This window comes from Coregonus clupeaformis, chromosome 4 (genome assembly GCF_020615455.1).
Source record: "Coregonus clupeaformis isolate EN_2021a chromosome 4, ASM2061545v1, whole genome shotgun sequence".
Taxonomy (NCBI): domain Eukaryota; kingdom Metazoa; phylum Chordata; class Actinopteri; order Salmoniformes; family Salmonidae; genus Coregonus; species Coregonus clupeaformis.
The window spans coordinates 15,637,651-15,661,448 of NC_059195.1; the positions used below are offsets into that span (position 1 = coordinate 15,637,651).

General features: G+C 43.2%; 1 protein-coding gene across 11 annotated transcripts in view; it reads right to left on the bottom strand.

The window, feature by feature from the left end:
• The window catches only part of stxbp5l (syntaxin binding protein 5L), a 254,822-nt gene that overhangs the window by 18,113 nt on the left and 212,911 nt on the right, over positions 1 to 23,798 (bottom strand). For 3 of the 11 annotated variants that reach the window (XM_041865624.1, XM_041865608.1, XM_041865599.1), the window contains 5 exons: positions 21,888 to 21,953; positions 13,874 to 13,978; positions 8,731 to 8,784; positions 5,463 to 5,645; positions 50 to 151 (listed from right to left, as the gene is read on the bottom strand). In XM_041865624.1, the coding sequence (XP_041721558.1) occupies positions 50 to 151; positions 5,463 to 5,645; positions 8,731 to 8,784; positions 13,874 to 13,978; positions 21,888 to 21,953 (510 nt within the window). The remainder of the gene's footprint in view (positions 1 to 49; positions 152 to 5,462; positions 5,646 to 8,730; positions 8,785 to 13,873; positions 13,979 to 21,887; positions 21,954 to 23,798) is intronic. The other 8 variants (XM_041865650.1, XM_041865642.1, XM_041865667.1 and 5 more) reach the window with 5 other exon arrangements.

The window sequence follows — 23,798 nt, forward strand, 5'->3', positions numbered from 1 at the left end:
ACTGACTGACGGACGGAGTGGGGACAGTGGGCCGCACGTGGCCCCTTACCTCTCTCACTCCAGTTGTAGGAGGTGGTGTGGTGCTCGTCGTGGGAGTACATACTGACTCCATGTAACTGCTGAAGCATTGCCCTCCTGGACGCATAACCACCTATTCCCCAATCACATCACAACCCCCATCCAAACCCCAACACCAACCAAGTCAGCCAGAAAACCAGCCGACAGAAGGACAGACGGGACAGACGGCAATACCAGAGATAGACAGAAAGGGAGAGAAAAAAACAACTCAGCTGGGATGAGCATGGTTAGGACAAAAGATAAAGAGAGACACAGAGAAGTTTTATCCCTTCAGCAGAAAAAAACATGGCTGCCTAACCCTCCTCCTCTATTAAGTACCAGCTGGAAACTCCAAACTCCTCGGACCACACATGACAAGTGGAACATGTTTCTGTGACTAATCAATAGGGATATGAACTGAAATACATCCCCCTAGGCTGCAGTACCGCCGTGCCATGTTTAGGGAGATGCTACACTACGCTACAACGCTGCCGGCTAGCATTGAGACTAGAAAATATAATGGCTTTTGTTGTCGGGCCTGTGGCCAGAGTGGCAGCTCATTTCTGCTGTGTGTGTCTGGGGTGTGTTTGTGCATGACAGAGCCTTCAAGGTGGTAGCTAATGAAAGTCACGCACAGTGGCACTCGGACAGGACACGGGGACCCCCAAGGGGGCCAAGCAGGGATTTAGTAGGAAGAGGGAGGGGAGGAGGAGGAGAGAAGAAGGGGAGGAGGGAGGGGAGGAATGTAGAGAGGAAGGGAAGGAAGGAGGGCAATGCTTCAGCGTCTCAGACACACAGACAGTATAGTGGAGAGACGAGGACAGACAGACGCCCTGGAGCTACATCTGACACCTCGGTCAATAACTTAATCACTACTAGAATAAAACCCATAGGCTTCAGTAAGTTTATACCCCACATACCACCCAGGTAGTGAATGACCAAAAGCGCCCTCTTTGGCCTCATGGGTGTAATGACGAAAATCTGGTGTTTCTATGTCAAACAGTTTTGTTATATTTCAGTCTTCTGTGATGTATATAAACGTGTGTGAGGTGTATACTTTTGTTTCAAAGTAGATTTGTTTAAGACTACTAAGAATCACTCGGTGTGGCTCTGATTTAGCCCACTGCAGTACAAGGTTAAAGGATATTCCCTTAAAGCACCCTTGCATATAGAATAACTGACATAAATACTTGGATGGTTATACTGTGGATACAGCTTGGAGAGTGCTGTCCATTTAATTTTTCTATATCAACAGAATGAACATTTTGGGCTTTGCACCCAGGGGAGAACTTAGTTGTTAATTGCAGCCTGCAGTACCCCGGTCGGCCTTCAACTTGAGATACTCAATGAGAGGGGGCAGCACTGAGCTAGCCTGCAACTTCACTTCCTGGAGTAGCTCAAACTGGGCATGTTGTCTCCATGAGACGCCATCTTAACCGACTTCCTTGGCTTCAAATGGGCTATTGAGTCTTTACATAGGAATGAATGGTGTCACGTGATCGATGGCTTTGTCCATTAATATACAGTCATTGTTTGCTCCTAACAATGCCCAAGCTGTAACTATGTTCACAGGCCATAATTGCCTCTCATGTTGCATAGCTTTAATATTTCATTCTCCATCAGACAGGGAGGCATGGCGGTGTTGTTTACGTTGTGCCTGTCCCCTTTATCTGGTGTGTGTGTCGTCTGGTGTATGTGTGTGTGTGGCGTGTCGCCTGGTGTGTGGGCCTCATTACAGGAACTCAGCCCTTCACACCGCTCATTGACCTTTCATTATTCCAGTGACCCTGCTGTTTCATCGCTGTGGTAACCCAGCCAGCGCTAGCGACAAACTGGAGGGGTAAGGGGGTCACACTGCCTGATGGGAGCACCAGCAGAACACATGCCATAGACTGGCTACGTCCCAAATGGCACCCTATTCCCTACATAGGGCACTATTTCTGACCAGAGTCCTATGCACTATAAAGGGAACAGGGTGCCATTTGGGACAAAGCAATAGTCTCCATGGAGAGAGGAGAATATATTTCCCCCATGGTTAAAGATATCTAAAGCTAGTTACTGAACTGCCCAGGGCATATATAGCACTAAAAATACTTTATTAACACCTCCTAGTCTCCCATGTGCTTTGACATTTTGAGGCAACCATTTTAAGATCCACCTGTTGAGCTGTTGGCTAGTTATGATACGGTTACACAGTTTGAGTTCAACTGAGGTGATCTGTCCTTTTACAATTTATTTTTTCGCTGTGTCACCATAACCTCTCACTACCTTACTGTGTGCAAATCTTTGCGAGAATAAGTATTAGGCCTATTTGCGTGGTCAATGACTCCTCATTGTTATCTAGGCAAATCCTAATTTCGCACTCTGATGACTTCAATACGTTGACAACGCTGATCTTTGTTAACTACTCTTTGAAATGTCTGTCACACATCCTGCTGTCATTTAATTCCATTATGAACAGAAGTCAAGGTTCTGAGTTACAGCGAAAATGAACAAACTACATTCTGGCACTAATATTCTTTTCTAAAGGGCATTTATTATCACTAACTTAGGAACTCTGGGAATAAATGTAAACTAGCGATTTATAGCATGTCAGTATCAATTTGATCAGTAACAAAGGCGACTGTGGCCTTCATTAAAACATGGAGCGCATGCTAATGCGGAACACAGCAGACCGTAGCCTGCCTCCCAGCTCCATGGGTTCTACCTTAATGGAGGATTTGTTCAGGGTGGAAATGGAAATACAATCACACAGTTTTTGTGAAAGTGTGCATACTGGCGTGTGTGCTTCTAAATCTTCAGGACTAGAGATTCTTATGTTGCCACTACCATGGATAAATCCTTCATTTTCTTTCTATCCCTGATAATCACCCACTGTCTTTGCAATTCGGGAGCAGCTGCTACTTCTGACAAGTTAACATGTTTGGTTCTCCGGACAGCCTTGGCTAATCAAACACAACTCAGCGTGAGGACTGAACACCCTGCAGTGGCCCATGGCTAGTCCAGGGTCCAGGGTCTTCTTGGAACACAACTATCTCTGTCTGCCTTCCATCCCTCCCTCCCTACCTGCCTGACCATCTGTCTGATCTGACGCTCCAGCTGGGTGATAGAGCCCTCTGACGCCAGCGCAGGGCGGCTAACTGTGACATTTTGGAAGCTGTCCCCATCCTCTCTGTCCCGTGGAGAGATTAGCTCGTATCGACCGACTGGATGGAACGCTGGTGTCTGTCTGCTAATCCAGCCGGATCGGGATGAACCAGAGCGGAGGACCAGCCAGGCCACGGTAGTGTTAGTGTGACCTGGATAGGAAGAGTTTTGGCCAGGCTTACAGTACTCTGAGGACCCCTCGGTCTGTGCACTGACAGGACAGCACACAACAGCAGATCAATACCAGGGCAAATGTTTGGCATCCTGAGAATGACTCAGAGAGGTCAGAGAGTGGATTACAGTAACTCTCTGTTAGAAAAATACAAGGATTGTGTAACACATCTATAAGTAATGTTTGACATTCTAAACAGTGCATGAAACAGTGCATTTGTCACAGTATACATACATTAACATTTAGATGTTGACATAATAATGTATAGAGTTAGTATGCAGCTCTTAAATAAGGCTATTGTACCATAGTGGTAATCTGGATATTCAGATCCATAGTGGTAATCTGGATATTCAGATCCATAGTGGTAATCTGGATATTCAGATCCATAGTGGTAATCTGGATATTCAGATCCATAGTGGAAAGGTATTGCATAAAAGCTGCACAGCAGTTTTAACAATATTACCTAAGTTTAGCTGCCGCTGTGACTATACAGTCTAGTAAATGTCCCTCTAATCCTCAGTAAGGAGGAGGACTGTGTTCTTGAAACCATGCAACGTTACGTGAGACGGCTTGTCTCTGTGTTAAGGGCCTATTATCGCCTCTGTGAGTGCATTTGGAACTTGCATTTAGTTAAGCTGCACGCAGCCCCGCCTCCTGAATCTACCTGGTAGAAAATTACCTCTGTGGATGTTATATTCTACTCAGGATTAACAGGCCTGGGCAGCTGAGCTCAACACTCTGGAAACCGTTTACCGTCATTTTGTTCATTTTGAGAAAATGACTCCATCCCGAATGAGAGTGGTTCTATTACTTGGCCAGGAGCTGAATTATAGTACGCTGCTATAAGACAAGACAAGGGCTGCATCCCAAGTGGCACCCTATTCCCAAAATAGTGCACTACTTTTGACCAGAGGCCTACGGGTCCTGGTCAAAAGTAGCGCACTATGTAGGGAATAGGATGCTAGTTGGGACACAGCCAGGGGGAGATGTCATGTAGCTGGCTGAGTGAGACATAAGTGTGGAAAACAATGAATAGATGTCCATCGTTTGGTGTTGTCTCTAGCTGTCTCTATAGCGTTCTGACTGTGACTGAAGAAGGCTGACTGACAGGGGAGTATGATTGCACGTAATGGCATGTTGATACCCATCCTGGCAGCAGCTATTTTCTCTCACAGCGTTTCGCAGGGGAGAGGTAAACATTTTGGCTCAACAAGAAACAGATAAAAGTAGACCGCTTGACAGTTTGTCAGATGAGAGGATTTCCTCTATTTGATATTATTTGTGACAGGACACCTCAAGACACATTCGAGCACAACAATGAAACATACCTGCTCTGTAACACGGGACAAACATATGACGATCACATTCCTCTTGAGGTAGTAACCAGAGAAGTAACCACACAAGCACGCCACACGCACGCAGGCACACGCACACACACACCCACCCTGTCACCATGGATACACTAACACGGACAGTATGGGTGGTACAAAGTGAGGGTGTGGGCTTTGACGTGTGTCATGTTGTGGTGTGGTGTAGTCACATTGTGGAGGTGTGGTAGGAAGTGAAGGGCTGTGAATGACAAGTGAGGTCACAGCTGGAGTATGTGTGAGCAAATATGTGTGAAAATACCCAACAATTTGTCTTCAGCAAAATTTTCTGGTGAACTTTGACATGATAGCTGTTGTCTTACAGTTTAACATGTGACGAAACATGTTTTGACGTGGTCAACATTATATTCAAAACCCTTCATGAGAAAAGGAGTCAAATTGGAGAGAAAAGGCCCACAGTATCCACCCTGCTGTCACTAGATGGTGACAAGCCAGGACAGACATAATACTGTAACATTTAATGTCAGTTATACTTCAGTTATACTTCAGTAATACAGCAGTCACTATTTTTTCTTCAGGATAGAAATGTCATAGCAATCAAAAGCAATTAGAAAACACCAGATATCCCATCAACCACAACCCAACCAACTTCCCACCCCCTACCTGTTGATGACTGGTAGACATGCACTTAGGAGGGGAGGATGAGGAGGTTAGGAAGAGGGTTTAGGGATCAAGGGGAAGGGGACAAGCACACACACCTTCTGTGTGGGAGGAAACAGGCAAAGAGATCTCCATGCAAGCGGCGGACTGGGCCTTGCGGAAGGGCGGTCGGCCAGGCCCTCTCCGGGTGAGCCGCGGGCCCTCAGGAACCCCTGGGATGCGAGGCTTCCCCACGGAGCAGGGCTGGGAGGTGGGACTAGTGCAATGTCCATTGACATGATCTGCAACAATGGCAAAGCATTAGCAAACAACTTAAGGAAAACATAGCAGAGTGAGAGAGGGAAAAAAGTATATGGTAAGAAGAAGATGACAGAGTTAATGAATTAGAGTTAGAGCGAGAGAGAGAGAGAGAGAGAGAGAGAGAGAGAGAGAGAGAGAGAGAGAGAGAGAGAGTTAGAGAGAGATAAAGAGAGAGAGATAATTAGACAGAGAGAGAGATAATTAGAGAGAGATAGAGAGAGTTAGAGAGAGAAAGAGAGAGTGAAAGTGGAAAGCAGTTAAAATAGAGGGAGAAGCTTTTTATTCAATCCGTGCCAAGAAAATAAAACAAAAAATAATACTGATGAAAATAAATAAATAGATTCACAGGTGATGGTAAAGTACATTCAGTAGGATCAGGCATTTTACAGGATCAGAGTCTTTCATCATCACTTTGTTTTTGTCCTCTGTAGTGGCATTGAGAGAGTTTCACACTCCATACCAAACTTGATTTTACTTTTGAGAGATGCCAATGAAACTCAGGTAAAACATTTTTGACCAGCAAGGTCCTCACCAGACCAGCATCAGGAGTGGTGCAGGACTTCAAACATTTAAGAAATCAGAGACCTTGGGGTAGATTCCAGAGTGTATCAATATTTTAAAACAGTTGGTTGATACTGTAGGTATAGAGTGTAGGTCCATGAAACAGCATACTGGACTGTCTGATGCCTCTGATACAAGGTGGGTGCATGTATGGTGCCCGTTATGAATTGTGTATATTGTGTGCCCACACGTGTTTGTGTGTGTATGCATGCATGTGTGTGCGTAGTTGCGCATGTCTGTGTGTGTGTGTGCCTCCAATGGTATTTTCGAGCCAAATACTTTATGTTAATGATGTGCAGAAAACCAAAATGGATTCTATGGGCTCAGCTCCAATTCCGCAGCTCGTCAGCCTGTGGTTTCGTCAGCCAAACAGAGAAAGCTCTGCACCGCCAACAGACTCATAATTAAGCAGCTAATGACGTCTGTGCCAGAGCAGCCCACTCTGCCGCTTTCATGTCTTGACTGTCAAGTAAACAAAACTTTTTTGACTGACAGCTCCCAGCACTACACCAGCGCAGAAATCAGTTTGTCTGACAGGGAGGCTTGTTGGGAGAAATCCTCGTTGAGTGAGAACTGTATTCAGAATGTGACTTGGCATTAGCCTGGGTGCCAGTCTGTTTACATTTACATTTTATATTTTAGTCATTTAGCAGACGCTCTTATCCAGAGCATAAATTTTTCATACTGGCCCCCCGTGGGAATCGAACCCACAACCCTGGCGTTGCAAGCGCCATGCTCTACCAACTGAGCTACACGGGACATTTCTGCTCTCTTGCCAACTCCTTATGGAATTGTCATGCCAAACATGTTCGTTTTGACAATGGAGTAGGCAAATGCACAAACAGATCTGGGACCAGGCTAAGTTGGCATCGTGTTAACTACTGAATATGTCGGACAGGATTCTCTAGTGTGTTGTCTGTTTGGCTATTGTGATTTGAAGGAGCACACACTCCTAACGCCAAATCCCTTGTTAGGCCTATTGATGCAAATCTGGTTCACTTTCTAAGTGAGGATGAAAGACACTGTAGTGCCACCCAGTCCGCGTGCGCCTCCAGTCCAGTTTCACAGCAGGCTGTACCAGGGCAATACAGGGCTGGGGATAGCTGTAGTGCACCAGCCAATGTGCTACATGACTACGCCATTGTGTGTCTGGCTAGCACTTATCATCATGGTTGGGTCTGCCAATCAGTGGTTTGTCCTGGCACAGTCTAAAGGAAACTGGTCCATTTCAGAAAAAATTGCATTCTACCCACCCCCCCACACACACACACACTCACTCTATTTCTCTCTCTCTCTCTCTCTAACACACACAGACACATACACACACGTTCGCACACACACACGCACACAGGTTCAAGTAATTTAATCACATGAAAAATTCCCACTTTGTAGCAGCTGTGTCCTTGACTAATGACAGACAGCTGCTCATATTATATTAGAACTAATTACATAGGTACATTACTATGTTAATAGCCTAAACAGGGTTCTGATCATGGTTGAAAAATATATTTTCCCACTGCATTAATGTACAATTTCATTTTGGCTGCTTGGAATACTGCTTGAACCTTTTGATTAGCTACCAATTGTTGCTCAAAATTTAAAAGGAGATACATATTTCAATGAGGTAGGTATATTTTTGCTACAGATATCATCCTTTTCAGTTTTATTCCTTTCAAATGATTGCTTGTTTACTGAACACACTGTCTCACTCTAAAATTTAAACTACACCTACACATTCCAAACCTGTTGAAGGAAATAGTTATCATTTCACAGATACTGTAGATATTGGCACATTAGTGTACTGAATATGAATTGAAGAGGCAGAGTTGTTAATCCAGAGAGGATATAGTAGGACAGGACAGAGCAGAAGCATGAGAGAGAGAACCTGTGACTATAAGAGGTGCAGGAGCTAAAGAGATGTACTGAGAAAGAGCGTGTCGCTGAAGTCTAGAGGTAATGCAGAATGGTCCAGTCACAATGGAGTAAGTCCCGTTCGAGAGACGGAAATGATCCAATCACGATGGAGCAAGGCTGGTTAGAGTTAGAGAATGGTCCAATCACAGTATAGAGCAAGGCTGTTTGGAGATAGAAAATGATCCAATTACGATGGAGCAAGGCTGTATAGAGACAGAGAATGGTCCAATCGCGATAGAGCGAGAGTACATTTAGAAATGCATCTCTCAAAACGATATGGGCATGAGGTAAGAACCACCTTTGGAAACACTTGCAAAATGTACGATAAACAAAAATCTTACGACGGGTAAAAACAAAACATAGAAAGTCAAAGGAGAAGAACAGAACAGGCCAACAGTCTCATCATGAGCTGGTCGAGTAGAAGAAGTGAGTGATAAGAAAATACTACTGATTGCGTGAAGAAGAAACTACTTGAAGTGAATAACATAAACAAAACAAATATAAATTTATATCTGCGTATAACAGGACAAAAGAGGAAGTAAATTAATCAAATGAAAAGAGGGTAAAACTGCTGGCTTTCGCCTACCGTACCAAGATCAGTCTTAAGATCTGTTGGCAGACTTAACTTTCTGCCGGGTCCCTTTACTGAAACAAAAGACATAGGAAAGAAAGGAGCAGTTAATCTTTTCAAACCAAAACCAAACCAAAATGGAAGCAAAAGTAAAAGCCAAAAGATGCAGAAAACAAAAGATCAAACAAAACAAAATACAAATCAAACAACATAATTCAAAACGTGCAAAAGTGTGCAGTTGTCGCACATGGCAGGCAGATGCAGAGGCCATTCCCATCATGCTCCATGGTTTTCCCAGGCCAGTGCTCCCAGTTAGAGAGTAGAGACACGGGAACAGTGAAACCAGTTATAGAAACAGGATCCGTGAAACCCGTTTTCGGGCAAGTCTCCTTCCCAGTGTGTCTTCCAAGTTTTACATTCTCGGGCCACTCAAAAGCAACTGATTTAAGTATATGTATTTGCTATTTATTTGTTTAATTTATTTCTGTATGTTAAGGTTGTCAGGGTTCGCTAAGGCCTGGGGGGTTTGGCATAAGAAACATAAATAAACTGGGAACTCAAATAAACACAAAACAGATTGGAAAGAAACAAACATGTTCAACATTTTGCAAGCATTTTGCAGTAGATACAGAACTGCAAAGGTACATGTTGAGAGAGATGGTCATCAATTTTTCCTCAGTCGATTCAAAGGACATACTATGAGGACACTGGTTTTGGTTGGTTAGATAATGATTCTGGTGTACGGGAAATGTGGGATGTTGTAAGGATGACAAATCAAGAAACCACACTCATTGTTCTCAAACCAATCTTTGTAAAGTAATGTTTGGGGCAAGCTAGCAGTTATTGGAAAGTGCAGTTGTTTGATTGCACCATCTGTAAGTGGATTCCAGAACTTTCTAGCTTAGAAATTTAACAAATTCTTATGGGCCCCAAAAGAACACTCTGTTTTACAGATAATACTCCAGGAGGCCATAAATCTGAATTCCACCATCTCTCATTGACTTTGAGTCAGGGAAAAGTGGTATTGCTGAGGTAGAATTCAAATTGGAGTCGTTTTATGGTAAATTGCCTTGTTGGGAACACAGAAATGTAAAGGAATTTTGACGTAAATGAAATGTTCCCCTTGTGCGGTGCTTGTGAGGAAATGTCTGTGGTATAGTGCCGTGGCATAACTGAATTCCGAGATCAATAAAGTGTGTGTGTTTGTGTGTGTAAACACTAACAGTGACCAGATGTTGCAGACATGATGCGTAGCAGCAGAACTGTGTAGCAACAGAGGAATATAATGATGGAATGACAGTGCTCTTCCAATAGCATTGGTATTCACTATTCACAGGTGGAATTCTACAAGCCATTTAACAGCTCATTTGCGCCATTTTAGGACTGTTGTTGGAATATCTTTGTTGGATAAAAGGATGTTTGAACAGAATAAAAGTGGAACTGTGCATTGTGTTAACAATGCCTTTTAACAAATGACAGTATTTACATATTTGGGGACATAATGATGTTACAGTGCCTTGCAAAAGTATTCATCCCCCTTGGCGTTTTTCCTATTTTGTTGCATTACAACCTGTAATGGACATATACAAAATAGTCCAATTTGTTGAAGTGAAATGAAAAAAATAACTTGTTTCAAAAAATTCTAAAAAATTAATAACGGAAAAGTGGTGCGTGCATATGTATTCACCCCTTTGATATGAATCCCCTAAATAAGATCTGGTGCAACCAATTACCTTCAGAAGTCACATAATTTGTTAAATAAAGTCCACCTGTGTGCAATCTAAGTGTCACATGATCTGTCACATGATCTCAGTATATATACACCTGTTCTGAAAGGCCCCAGAGTCTGCAACACCACTAAGCAAGGGGCACCACCAAGCAAGCAGCACCATGAAGACCAAGGAGCTCTCCAAATAGGTCAGGGACAAAGTTGTGGAGAAGTACAGATCAGGGTTGGGTTATAAAAACAATATCCGAAACTTTGAACATCCCACGGAGCACCATTAAATCCATTATTAAAAAATTGAAAGAATATGGCACCACAACATACCTGCCAAGAGAGGGCCGTCCCCCAAAACTCACGGACCAGGCAAGGAGGGCATTAATCAGAGAGGCAACAAAGAGACCAAAGATAACCCTGAAGGAGCTGCAAAGCTCCACAGCGGAGATTGGAGTATCTGTCCATAGGACCACTTTAAGCCGTACACTCCACAGAGCTGGGCTTTACGGAAGAGTGGACAGAAAAAGCCATTGCTTAAAGAAAAAAATAAGCAAACACCTTTGGTATTCGCCAAAAGGCATATGGAAAAAGGTACTCTGGTCAGATGAGACTAAAATTGAGCTTTTTGGCCATCAAGGAAAGTGCTATGTCTGTCGCAAACCCAACACCTTTTATCACCCTGAGAACACCATCCCCACAGTGAAGCATGGTGGTAGCAGCATCATGCTGTGGGGATGTTTTTAATCGGCAGGAACTGGGAAAGTGGTCAGAATTGAAGGAATGACGGATGGCGCTAAACACAGGGAAATTCTTGAAGGAAACCTGTTTCAGTCTTCCAGAGATTTGAGACTGGGATGGAGGTTCACCTTCCAGCAGGACAATGACCCTAAGGGGAAACATTTAAATGTCTTAGAATGGCCATATGACCTCAATCCAATTGAGAATCTGTCATATGACTTAAAGATTGCTGTACACCAGCAGAACCCATCCAACTTGAAGGAGCTGGAGCAGGGCAATAATCCAAGTGGCTAGATGTGCCAAGCTTATAGAGACATACCCCAAGAGACTTGGTCTCCTGAGTGGCGCAGCGGTCTAAGGCACTGCATCTCAGTGCTTGAGGCGTCACTACAGACCCCCTGGTTCGATTCCAGGCTGTATCACAACCGGCCATGATTGGGAGTCCCATAGGGCGGCGCACAATTGGCCCAGCGTCGTCCGGGTTTGGCCGGTGTAGGCCGTCATTGTAAATAATTACATTTTTTACATTTACGTCATTTTAGCAGACGCTCTTATCCAGAGCGACTTACATTATTGTTTTTTCATACCCTCTGTGGGAATTGAACCCACAACCATGGCGTTGCAAACACCATGCTCTATCAACTGAGCTACATCCCTGCCGGCCATTCCCTCCCCTACCCTGGACGACGCTGGGCCAATTGCGCGCTGCCCCATGGGTCTCCCGGTCACGGCCGGCTACGACAGAGCCTGGATTCGAACCAGGATCTCTAGTGGCACAGCTAGCACTGCAATGCAGTGCCTTAGACCACTGCGCCACTCAGGAGACATAATATATAAGATTTTGTTCTTAACTGACTTGCCTAGTAAAATACAAAATAAAAATAAAAAGCAGTAATTGCTGCAAAAGGTGGCTCTACAAAGTATTGACTTTGGGGGGTGAATAGTTATGCACGCTCAAGTTTTCTGTTTTTTTGTCTTATTTCTTGTTTGTTTCACAATAAAAAAAGATTTTGCATCTTCAAAGTGGTAGGCATGTTGTGTAAATCAAATGATACAAACCCCCCAAAAATCAATTTTAATTCCAGGTTGTAAACAAAATAGGAAAAATGCCAAGGGGGGTGAATACTTTTGCAAGCCACATTATCAACCTGTTGCCCTACGAAAGGCCAGTTTGTCTTCATCAGTTATGGAAAAATAGAAAAGTATATTGTCTTGTTTATATGCCCTGATTACATCCAAATGTCATGTTATGGTAAATATAAAGGGAGTATAGCTAGTGACATGGAGCCTATTACAACCATCAATGGCCACCAGATTATCAGCAGCTGAGCTCTCGTTAAGCCATCAATGCGCGTTAAATTCACCCGCACAGCTGATCTCAATTGCAACCATTATTGGACAGGTCATTACCACTCCCTAAAAGATGATGTCGGTGTTACCTTAGTCCTGCTTGCTACCAAAGTCTCTGACGATACAGTATGTTCCCCCTCTGATAGGTATTATCATCGGAACAATTTAATCCTACTTTTTGAGCAGACTAAGGGCAATTGATCTATTTGACAATCCTTCCGTACAACTGAAATAAAGTATTTTCTCATTTACCATGGCAAAGCAATTTACCCGACACGTTGTATGAATGGAAAACTAATGCTGCTGTAGCCTGTCTTATTATTTTATTTGTTTCCAATTTATGTAATCCATTAAATACAACTGTCTTTAAAAGAAAACTGTCTGGTACGGTCATTTCCTATCAAAATCAGGGGTAAACTACCCCTGGTCTGTCCATATTTGAAATGTGTAACTAAAAGTCAATCGTGATTGAGTTAGATAATTTTTTTATCAAATGAAATTGTAGGCTAAAAAAGTTTTTTTAAATGGCATATATTATATTATTTTGCCATTTAAGGTGAAACGTTTGAATTAAATATAGGCCTACTACTTTTATATTCTTACACTCTAATTATTATCTAAGTATTTTTACATTAATCAGCCTGTCGGTTTCCGATGCTCCTGATAAGTCGATATTTCATTGGGGGTGGGAATAGAGAACCTAGACACAGCTGTCTGGTATCATCATGGAGTCCATGCAGTTAGACACATCACAGAGTTAACGGTGAGTATTAGATGTTGTTATTACGTTAAAGATGAGGTTGTGGGTGAGAAAAACAAATAGACAAAGTCAGTGTTACAAATGAATGAGAGTCAGAGTGCCTCCCAACAGGAAGGGCAAAGATGCATGGCCTTCCTCACAAGAACATGACAACAACAACAACAGCAACAACACAACAACATGGATGAATCACAGAGGAGCTGAAGAATTAGGGAGGAGTGTCTGACCTTGACTGACTCCTCCCGCTTTTCTCCCCCGCCTTCCTCAGTAGCACGGCTGATGAAGGATGCAAGGCCACAAGACCAGACCAGACCCAGCACAAAACACACATCGCCCCCTACAGCTGGGGCTGAAACAATGCAACAACGCCTATAAGCTGTAAATCTTCTGCTCACAGATGCATGGATCACAATGTTGAAACTTGGAACAGACAAGCCTAGGAACGCACTCCATATGCTAGCATGCAACACCCCACACCCACAAACCCACCCACCCAACCCTCCCACCAAACCATCCTCCCTCCACCCCAAGCCCACCCACCCTCGATGGGACGTGAGAGGGACAGGTTTCCCTGGGCCGTGGTCCTTCCTCTTACCATTGTCCAGTAAGTAAAAGACTGGACTGCAGTGGCTGGCCCTCAGACTGGCCACAGGCTCAGGCATGGAGCGAGGGTCATAGTGAAGGGAGCTTGGGTAGGGAACTGGAATAGGAGATGCAACAGAACACACACACTTTTCAGGAGGGAGAAAACAAAACAACATGGGTGAATTGGGGTAAAGTACATGATATCAGTTGGAAGATACCAATAAAAACGTGTGTGATAAGGTCAAGGTAAGACTACCATGCAAACACAACCACAACAACAAAAACAATGACTAATACTGCTACTACAACGACTACTATGTCTACAATTACTATCACGACTCACCATCACAAATCACTGCAACTAAATTAAATGTTGTTATTGATGATACAGGTACAGTAACACCTGTTGTTAACATTTATGCTTTCCCCACAGCAGGTAGTCAAGTCTAGTCCACACTCCGGTCAAAACAACCCAGCACCCTTCCAACAGACTTCCGGATGCGAGTGTGTTCTTGAGGTATCGATCGATTCCAGACTTGGCTAACATCATGTGCTACCTTACTGTACTGTAAAATTTGCTCTCTAGCACCTCTCAAACTAAATCTCACATTCTCGATAGACTCCTTGTGAAATAACAGACTAAATGAGGTTTCAAACGTTGTGTGTAGGTGTGTAGTGTACAGTAAATACGTTTAATCCCAGCCACTCGGCTCATTATAGGAGATAAGAGCTGCCACATCCAGCCCAGGCAGGTGGCTTCAGCTCCCCGCTCCCCTTTAAGCTCCCCTTTAAACAGCCAGCCTGCGAGCTCAGGGACAGCTCTATCACCTCTCCTCTCTTCTCCTGGAGCCTCGCTTCGCCTCTAAATTTATCCTGCTGGGTCAGAGCCACTCTCTGGCATTTCAGCTTATTAGCCCAACCTCACGACTCGCATTTCGCGTCTCGCCCCAGACTACAGGGCCTGTACTACCATCAGCCACAGCAGCCGCCAGGTGAGCAGAAACCCAGATACAACAAGAGACAGTAACAAAGTAAACAAACAACAACGGAAAGGAGGAAATGGCTTCAAAGACGAGCAGGGGCCAATTACGGGGCCTAACGGGGAAAAAAAGGAGGATGTTTCCCGGTGTGGAGAGGTGAGACGGAAGTAGGAAGGAGGGAGTGAAGGAGGGAGGAGACCTCTTTATTGACACAGCAGAGAGAGGAGAGGCGAGAGGGGTGATGGTGGATAGTTAATAGGCTGCCTGCAGGGTCTGGGTTTGGCCAGCGGTGGTCACAGCAGGACTGGGGTGACAGGGCAGGGGGACAGCCAGAGACAGCCAGGCTCAGGTCACTAATGGCCTCAGAGCTGCTTGAAAGAATAACGTCGACAGACAGACAGAAACTCGCCATGAGACCTCTGTCTCAGAATGGAGACCCTGCCTTTCTCTGCTTGTCATCTGTCCATCTCTTCCTTCCTACCTCTGATATACCCTATGTTTTCCACCGCTTTTTCTCCATCCATACCTGTGGCATTCTTTCCACACTACTTTATCATTCCTTTTCTCTGCACCTTTGTAAATACCACACAGTCATACATCATGTCCTTTCCATCTACATCCCTCTTCTTACCCTCTCTCCACCTGTCTCGCTTTTCTCATCTCTGCAATCAATAGAAGGGATGGGACTAGATAATAGATAGGCTACCCTGACCTATTCCACATAGCTATGCACATTGGTATTTATTCATTCTAACTGCATACCACCAACACTGTATCCTCAGGAGACTTGTGGATAAATGGCAGGGTCAGGAAGAGTGGGAGTCATGACAGGGACTGCAGGTCTAAGATCCTATAGACCCAAGAGAAACTGCAGTCAGGGCGAGAGAGAGAGAGGGGGGGGGAGAGTGAAAGAGAGCCCTGTGCAAGGCCTTACATTTACGGGTCCTACTTCCTCCGAACAGAAGCCATGTTCATTCATAATGCAGACACTTATGGCAAATTGGTTTCCAAAAGCATACCACTCCAAACAGGGAAAACTGGACTCATAAAATATTCACAACAACATGCTCCGGAGTTTAGATTCTCCTCTGGAAATAAGTGTGTAAATAACGGGCAGCAAAGATGACGTCAGGAAAAACAGATGAGGCCTCATCAATCCTGGTCGGGGGTGGGAGTTTTCTTCAGAATGGATGTGCTTTCACAAACATCCCTTCCTCCTTTCCTCCACCCCCCCCCCTCCCTCCTTCTCCATCATTCTCTCTTTTCCCCGAATTCTTTCCATTTCCCAAATGACACAAAAAGCATTTCAAGTTATTCACGCTCAGCTGACAGGTTTGAAGGTTCAAGTGCATTCTTGCTTCCTGCAAAATAAGATGCTGGTTAAATAGCTGTCTGCTTGAGTGCATGCAAATGGGCACTTCTCTCTCCGTCCCTTGTCGGAGCGTCAGCACTAAGTGACCCGCGCAGACAGACTAACGTGTGACGCTCCTAAGAGGGACACATCAAACACAGTGACACCACTGTCACAGACATAACGGGTCATTGTTGACACCCTTAATCCACCCCCTTCCGTACAATCCATTATAGATTTAATGTCTGGGGCCTGGTGGCTCTGTCTGGCAAAATGATGATTCAAATACTAGGCAAATACAGTGGCTTGCGAAAGTATTCACACCTCTTGGCATTTTTCCTATTTTGTTGCCTTACAACTTGGAATTAAAATGGATTTTTGGGGGGGTTGTATCATTTGATTTACACAACATGCCTACCACTTTGAAGATGCAAAATATATTTTATTGTGAAACAAACAAGAAATAAGACAAAAAAACGGAAAACTTGAGCGTGCATAACTATTCACCCCCCCAAAGTCAATACTTTGTAGAGCCACCTTTTGCAGCAATTACAGCTGCAAGTTTTTTTATTAAATTTTTTATTTTACTAGGCAAGTGAGTTAAGAACAAATTCTTATTTACAATGACGGCCTACGCTGGCCAAACCCGGACGACGCTAGGCCAATTGTGCGCCGCCCTATGGGACTCCCAATTATGGCCGGTTGTGATACAGCCTGGAATCGAACCAGGGGGTCTGTAGTGACGCCTCAAGCACTGAGATGCAGTGCCTTAGACCGCTGCGCCACTCGGGAGACCAAGTCTCTTGGGGTATCTCTATAAGCTTGGCACATCTAGCCACTGGGATTTTTGCCCATTCTTCAAGGCAAAACTGCTCCAGCTCCTTCAAGTTGGATGGGTTCTGCTGGTGTACAGCAATCTTTAAGTCTAGGCCATTCCAAGACATTTAAATGTTTCCCCTTAAACCACTTGAGTGTTGCTTTAGCAGTATGCTTAGGGTCATTGTCCTGCTGGAAGGTGAACCTCCGTCCCAGTCTCAAATTTCTGGAAGACTGAAACAGGTTTCCCTCAAGAATTTCCCTGTATTTAGCACCATCCATCATTCCGTCAATTCTGACCAGTTTCCCAGTCCCTGCCGATGAAAAACATCCCCACAGCATGATGCTGCCACCACCATGCTTCACTGTGGGGATGGTGTTCTCAGGGCGATGAGAGGTGTTGGGTTTGCGCCAGACATAGCGTTTTCCTTGATGGCCAAAAAGCTTAATTTTAGTCTCATCTGACCAGAGTACCTTTTTCCATATGTTTGGGGAGTCTACCACATGCCTTATGGCAAACACCAAATGTGTTTGCTTATTCTTTTCTTTAAGCAATGGCTTTTTCTGGCCACTCTTCCGTAAAGCCCAGCTCTGTGGAGTGTACGGCTTAAAGTGGTCCAATGGACAGATACTCCAATCTCCGCTGTGGAGCTTTGCAGCTCCTTCAGGGTTATCTTTGGTCTCTTTGTTGCCTCTCTGATTAATGCCCTCCTCGCCTGGTCCATGAGTTTTGGTGGGCGGCCCTCTCTTGGCAGGTTTGTTGTGGTGCCATATTCTTTCAATTTTTTTATAATGGATTTAAATGGTGCTCCGTGGGATGTTCAAAGTTTCAGATATTTTCTTATAACCCAATACTGATCAGTACTTCTCCACAACTTTGTCCCTGACCTGTTTGGAGAGCTCCTTGGTCTTCATGGTGGTGCCCCTTGCTTAGTGGTGTTTCAGACTCTGGAGCCTTTCAGAACAGGTGTATATATACTGAGGTCATGTGACAGATCATGTGACACTTAGATTGCACACAGGTGGATATTATTTAACTAATTATGTGACTTCTGAAGGTAATTAGTTGCACCAGATCTTATTTAGGGGCTTCATATCAAAGGGGTGAATACATATGCACGCACCACTTTTCTGTTATTTATTTTTTAGAATTTTTTGAAACAAGTAATTTTTTTCATTTCACTTCACCAATTTGGACTATTTTGTTTAAGTCCATTACATGATATCCAAATAAAAATCAATTTAAATTACAGGTTGTAATGCAACAAAATAGGAAAAACGCCAAGGGGATGAATACTTTTGCAAGGCACTGTATTTACACAGAAGAACATTTGTCTAAACCTAAGTTGCTGAGAATCTGCTATGTTAAAATAAAGTAACTGACACACGCACACTCAGATGCATGTACGTACACACACTCACAGTGATATAAAGCCTTACATCAAGTATAAAGCAAAGCTGTATAGAAACCAAAGCCTAGAGAACACAGCAGCTCCCTCCCTCCCTCCTCTCTCTCTCTCTAACCATCAGCTGCAGGCTACCGCTCTGTTTGCTATCCTCCTTTTTCAGTGTGAAAAAGACTAATATTAAACCCTTAGCCCCAGCTCCTTCTCAATGCTCATTCTCAGGCACAGCTTGTTCGCTCTGAGCAGAGAGAGGAGAGAGGGGAGTGATAGAGAGGAGGAGAGGGGCAGTGGGAAAACTTTAATTTAACTCTGTCAAACACACACACACATACCAGCATGAAAGCCAATTCTCTGATCTAAGAATCTGGCCTGGAGCAAACTCCCTCACTGGCCGACCTACTCGCTCTAACACATCCATCTAGCAAACCTGCAGGCCACTGATCGTTCTCTCTCTCTCTCTCTCTGTATATATGTATGTATGTATATATAAATATACACACTTATATCTCGCTCCATCTCTTTCTCTCTCCCCCCCTCTCTCTTCTCTTCTCTTTCTTTCTCTCCATCTCTTCTTTCCATCTCTCTCTCTCTCAGGCTTGGCCTCTGATAGATTTCACTGTTGCATTCACATCCCTGCTAATGGTGCCAAAAGCCCTAAAAGGTGCCAAAATGCATTACAAACACACACCATATATACTTTTCCTCAACAACCGCAGGGATGATACAGTATTTCTGTTTCCTAAATAGACCCATGAAAATACTAACAACAAAGTAGCTAGAAAGCTAACCCAGATAGCACATTTGATTCCTTTGAAGTTGTGGGAACATATGTTTTTGGTTTCACATTGGTTGTGGGAACGAAGCCATAGGTTACCTGACCGGTGTGAGAGAAAAATTATGTATTTACCTGATTTGTTTAATATTAATAGATAACAATCATATTCTTAACAATAGTAAGGCATTTCTGTTCTACTAATGCTGTGTTTTCTGTAAAGGGATGGTTCCACACTCTTCTCCCTGCAGCTGGTCTGGGCGTATCGTCAAGGACATGGTGTGACTCTGAGAGCAACCACAGTTTTTCATTTCATCCTGTCTTTTACTATCTTCCAAGGGCACAGCTGTGTGGAGATGTGAGGTGAACAGAGGCTGGCTTGAACGGAGAGGAGTAACGGAACTAACGTTATCACTTGTTTGTGCACTATGAACCGATGTACATAGCCACAAGAAGAAAACAAGGTATTCTTCCGAGCTGATGGGGGGGGTGGGGGGGGATGGAACCAGCCATGACTAAGCATTTTTCGGTCCACTATCTAAGACGACGTCAGCATTTCCTGTTTGTTGGGCTCTCAACAAATCACCTACGGGGGTTCGTTGACCAGATCCATTATTGCATAAATTATTCAATATTAAATATAGTTTTTTTAGCGTGTGATGTCAGAATGCTCTCACTGTTCCAAAATGTGATTGTTACGCAACAGGACAGTTAACCCATGCTGCCCTCAAACCAAGACACGCAGCCTGCTAATTATCTATTGCCTATGTTTCAATTAGTCAATTTCAAATTATTTTCTAACAAGTTTTATTTTCCAACAACAGTTTGAATTGAGGTGTGTTCCGCCTCCTCATTAATTCACATAAAAAGTAGCCCATTTCACTGTTGCGGACAATTTATGTTTGAGGCTTTACTGAGCGGAACAAACTTCTCTCTTCAAGAAGAGCCCAAGCACTTCCCCAGTGTTTCCCCAGATCAAGTATCCAGACATTTGCGCATCTCTAGTCAGAACAGGCCTTTTTCCCCCGGCACATTTTCTGGCTGCCGCCCGCATTGCCTTCATTGTTGTTTTCCTTACTAATAATAACTTTGGACATGTGTGCGTTTCTATCAAAGTAAGCGCCTTATTTTCTGTATAACGTGTTGTCGTTTCTACTGTAGCATACTGTATGTATGGAGCATAATGTATTTACTGTTTTATTCACATGTTTTCTAGTACTGGTGAAAAATCATGCATTCCGATTCTTGCATAGATTTTAATGGACACATATGATGTGTGTAAAATACTTTTTTGAAGGTTGTACTGATTATGATGAGCTAATGCAAAGCTATTTCCCAGCTAATTGTGGCGCCATGTTTGTTGACATCATACAATGCATTCTGGTTGTCACGTAAGCGTCTGTCAGACCAAAGATGTTATAACAAAACGATGTGAAGGGATGGTTCACTGATTTATGGTGCTTTCAAGACAACTGGGAACTCTAAAAAATACGAGGTCAAATCATGATGTCAGTGATATTCAGGTCGGAAAGTCGTAACTCTAGAACGTGTCCTGAGTTCCCGAGTTGGAATTCTGAGTTAGATGACCGTTCAAATCGATTTCTCCCAATCAGAGCTAATTTCTTTTCTGAGTTCCCAGTTGTCTTGAACACACTAAAGTCTGAAGTCTGAGATTTCCAAGTTCCTATTTCTCAGTTGTTTTGAACACGGCATCAGATTGTAACTATGGTACCCCAGGGTTGCCAGCTCAGACACCTCTTTCCAGGGTGTTTATTTTTATTTAGCTTATAAACTTCTCCTGTGTTTGCCCCCCATTTATTGATAAATCCCCCATCATAGTAATATTTCCTGTATCATATACCCCACGATACCTTCCCCCATTTCTACCCCCCATAGACTTGAAACTCCTCCACAAATAAAATCTCCCTTGTGCTCACCAGAGATGTGGTACATTGTAAACAAGTCTAGCTGTTAGGTCGCTAACTTATGTTTTGTTTTTTTGTCAGCGCAACCTGTTATTTAGACTGGTTTATGGAATGAGTTTGGCAGTGGATGTGTTCCGTGTGATGCTTGGATGATGAAGTTCACATTGATCATTTACAATAAAAGGTGAAATTGAGGAATAAAGTTGTGAAGTCCTTCATTTCCCATCAGTAAAAAACATTATTTAGATGCTTTCCAGACAACAATGCTGTTTAGATGCATTTGTTGCATCATACGTTCTGTTGCTACTGTTCCAATCACATATTTGTGATGGTACGCTGTAGGGACCACTCAACAATGATCACAAATATGTGATCGTACGTGTCAAAGGATTAAATGTGCTGAGAATGTTCCAAAGCAAAGCAACTATCCTGCACCATTCCCATGTGCTAGCCGGGAACACTTTAAGAAGTATCCTTCCAGTGTGATATGTTAATACAGTTATCATTCACTTCAAGTTAAAGTGATGTCCCAAAGGTAAAGTGTCCATACCCCAGTGACAGGTACAGAGTCCATACCCCGAGGCGAGGTTCTTGCTGAAACCGACCTGCATCCCAGAAAGACCTTCAGCTTTGATCAGATGTAACAATCCTTTGAAGGGAGTTGGGTGGAGAGTGTGTGTGTGTGTGTGTATGTGTGTGTGTGTGTGTGTGTGTGTGTGTGTGTGTGTGTGTGTGTGTGTGTGTGTGTGTGTGTGTGTGTGTGTGAGGCGTTACCTGAGGTGGGTGACTTGCTTCTCTCCATGTCCATGGACACCTGGTTATCGGAGAGTTCTGTAAGGCCTGTCGCAGCCAATCAGATTCCAACAGGAGGAGAAGGAGGAGGAGGACGTGGGATAGAGAGAGACTCTTTAGTCATGGTCATATAAAGAAAGCGTGGTGATACAACAGACAGTTGACAGTGTCGTAACAGTGTTTTGTTGCCATGGTGATACAACATACAGTTATCAGTAGCATAACATCATCTGTTGCTGAGGTGGACCACTCTGATCCTGACGCAACACACAAGATTCAGGAAGTTTTCTCCATATATGATGATAATTTATACCACAGCATTGTTGATTACTGGAGTCTGATTGGCTAGGAGGGCATTCTATAGTGTGCATCAATTTCAGATACAGTACCAGTCAAAAGTTTGGACACACCTACTCATCAAGGGTTTTGCCAAGAGTGTGCAAAGCTGTCATCAAGGCAAAGGGTGGCTACTTTGAAGAATGTCAAATATAAAATATATTTGTTTAACACTTTTTTGGTAACTACATGATTCTGTGTGTGTTATTTCATAGTTTTGATGTCTTCACTATTATTCTACAATGTAGAAAATAGTCCGAATAAAGACAAACCCTTGAATGAGTAGGTGTGTCTAAACTTTGGACTGGTACTGTATATGGACAGTTTGAAAATATATTGGACACCTCTGAAGTAGTTCCATCTCTCGTTTCTCTACTTATACCATAGTCTACAGACTCTCTGAAAACTACACAGGCCACAAGTCTCAATATAGCTACAGCTAAAATGTATAATGTCTGTCTGTAAATCCATGTTGAAGCTCAGGATCAGCTTAGTTCACTATCAGCATGTATGACAATGAACACCACATGATTTGAGGCCTGCACTGCAGAGTTTGGCTGACTATTCAGCCAGAGGCCTATAATGTTAGCGCATCAAATATCACCCAACGCAATCATTTTCATTGTTGCTCTTCAATCAATCACATTTATTTTATAAAGCCCTTTTTACATCAGCACTTGTGACAACGTGCTTTACCCCAAAGAGCAAGCAATGCAGAGGCAGAAGCACAGTGGCTAGGAAAAACTCCTTATAATGCAGGAACATAGGAAGAATCTTAGAGAGGAACCAAGCTCAGAGGGGATGCCAACATTACCCTATGATTGATATCTGAATGTTAAGGTAATGACAAATGGATTAAGACATACTGTATGCAGCACAAGCCTCTTTCAAACAGATACACACAAATAATAAAGAGACAAAGTTGATCTTAAATCTAATCATCTAGTAAAACCAGAAATCTCATGTGAAATCTAAACTTTAGTCTTTTACCGAAACTGTAAGTTATATGTCTTGAAATTCTGAAAAAGTGCACTGTTCTAACTGAGTAACTTTGCTGGGACAAAACCCAGCTCCAAAGTTTTAATACATTTTTGACTCTGATCAACTACAGGGAAACAAAAGCCTGAAATGTTTCTGTTGAAGTAATTCATCAAATGAATGCTTGGTTCTTGAATCGTGTTTGGAAGTTGTGAAATAAAACAAAGTCAATTTTGATTAAATGTCTCAAAGAAATTATTAATAAAGAAAAACTTTTACTCAGCTACGAAAAGTGCACATAATAGTTATATAATGTCTGAATGTCTATGTCATGATTGAAAGTTGAATTGCTCAAATCTCTGTGCTGCATTTACAATGTATACAGTGTCTTGGCATTTTGACATTTAGTCACTTCATAAAAAGGGACCCTTGGCAAAAGGACATACTATATTGAGATAACTGGAATATTTTGAGATAACTGGAATATTATTCAATAATTAATAGGTTTTCGATAAAGCAGTGGCTTTTGATTCGATAACGGCTGTGCCGACACTGGGATTTGTTTCAGAGCTGTTTCAG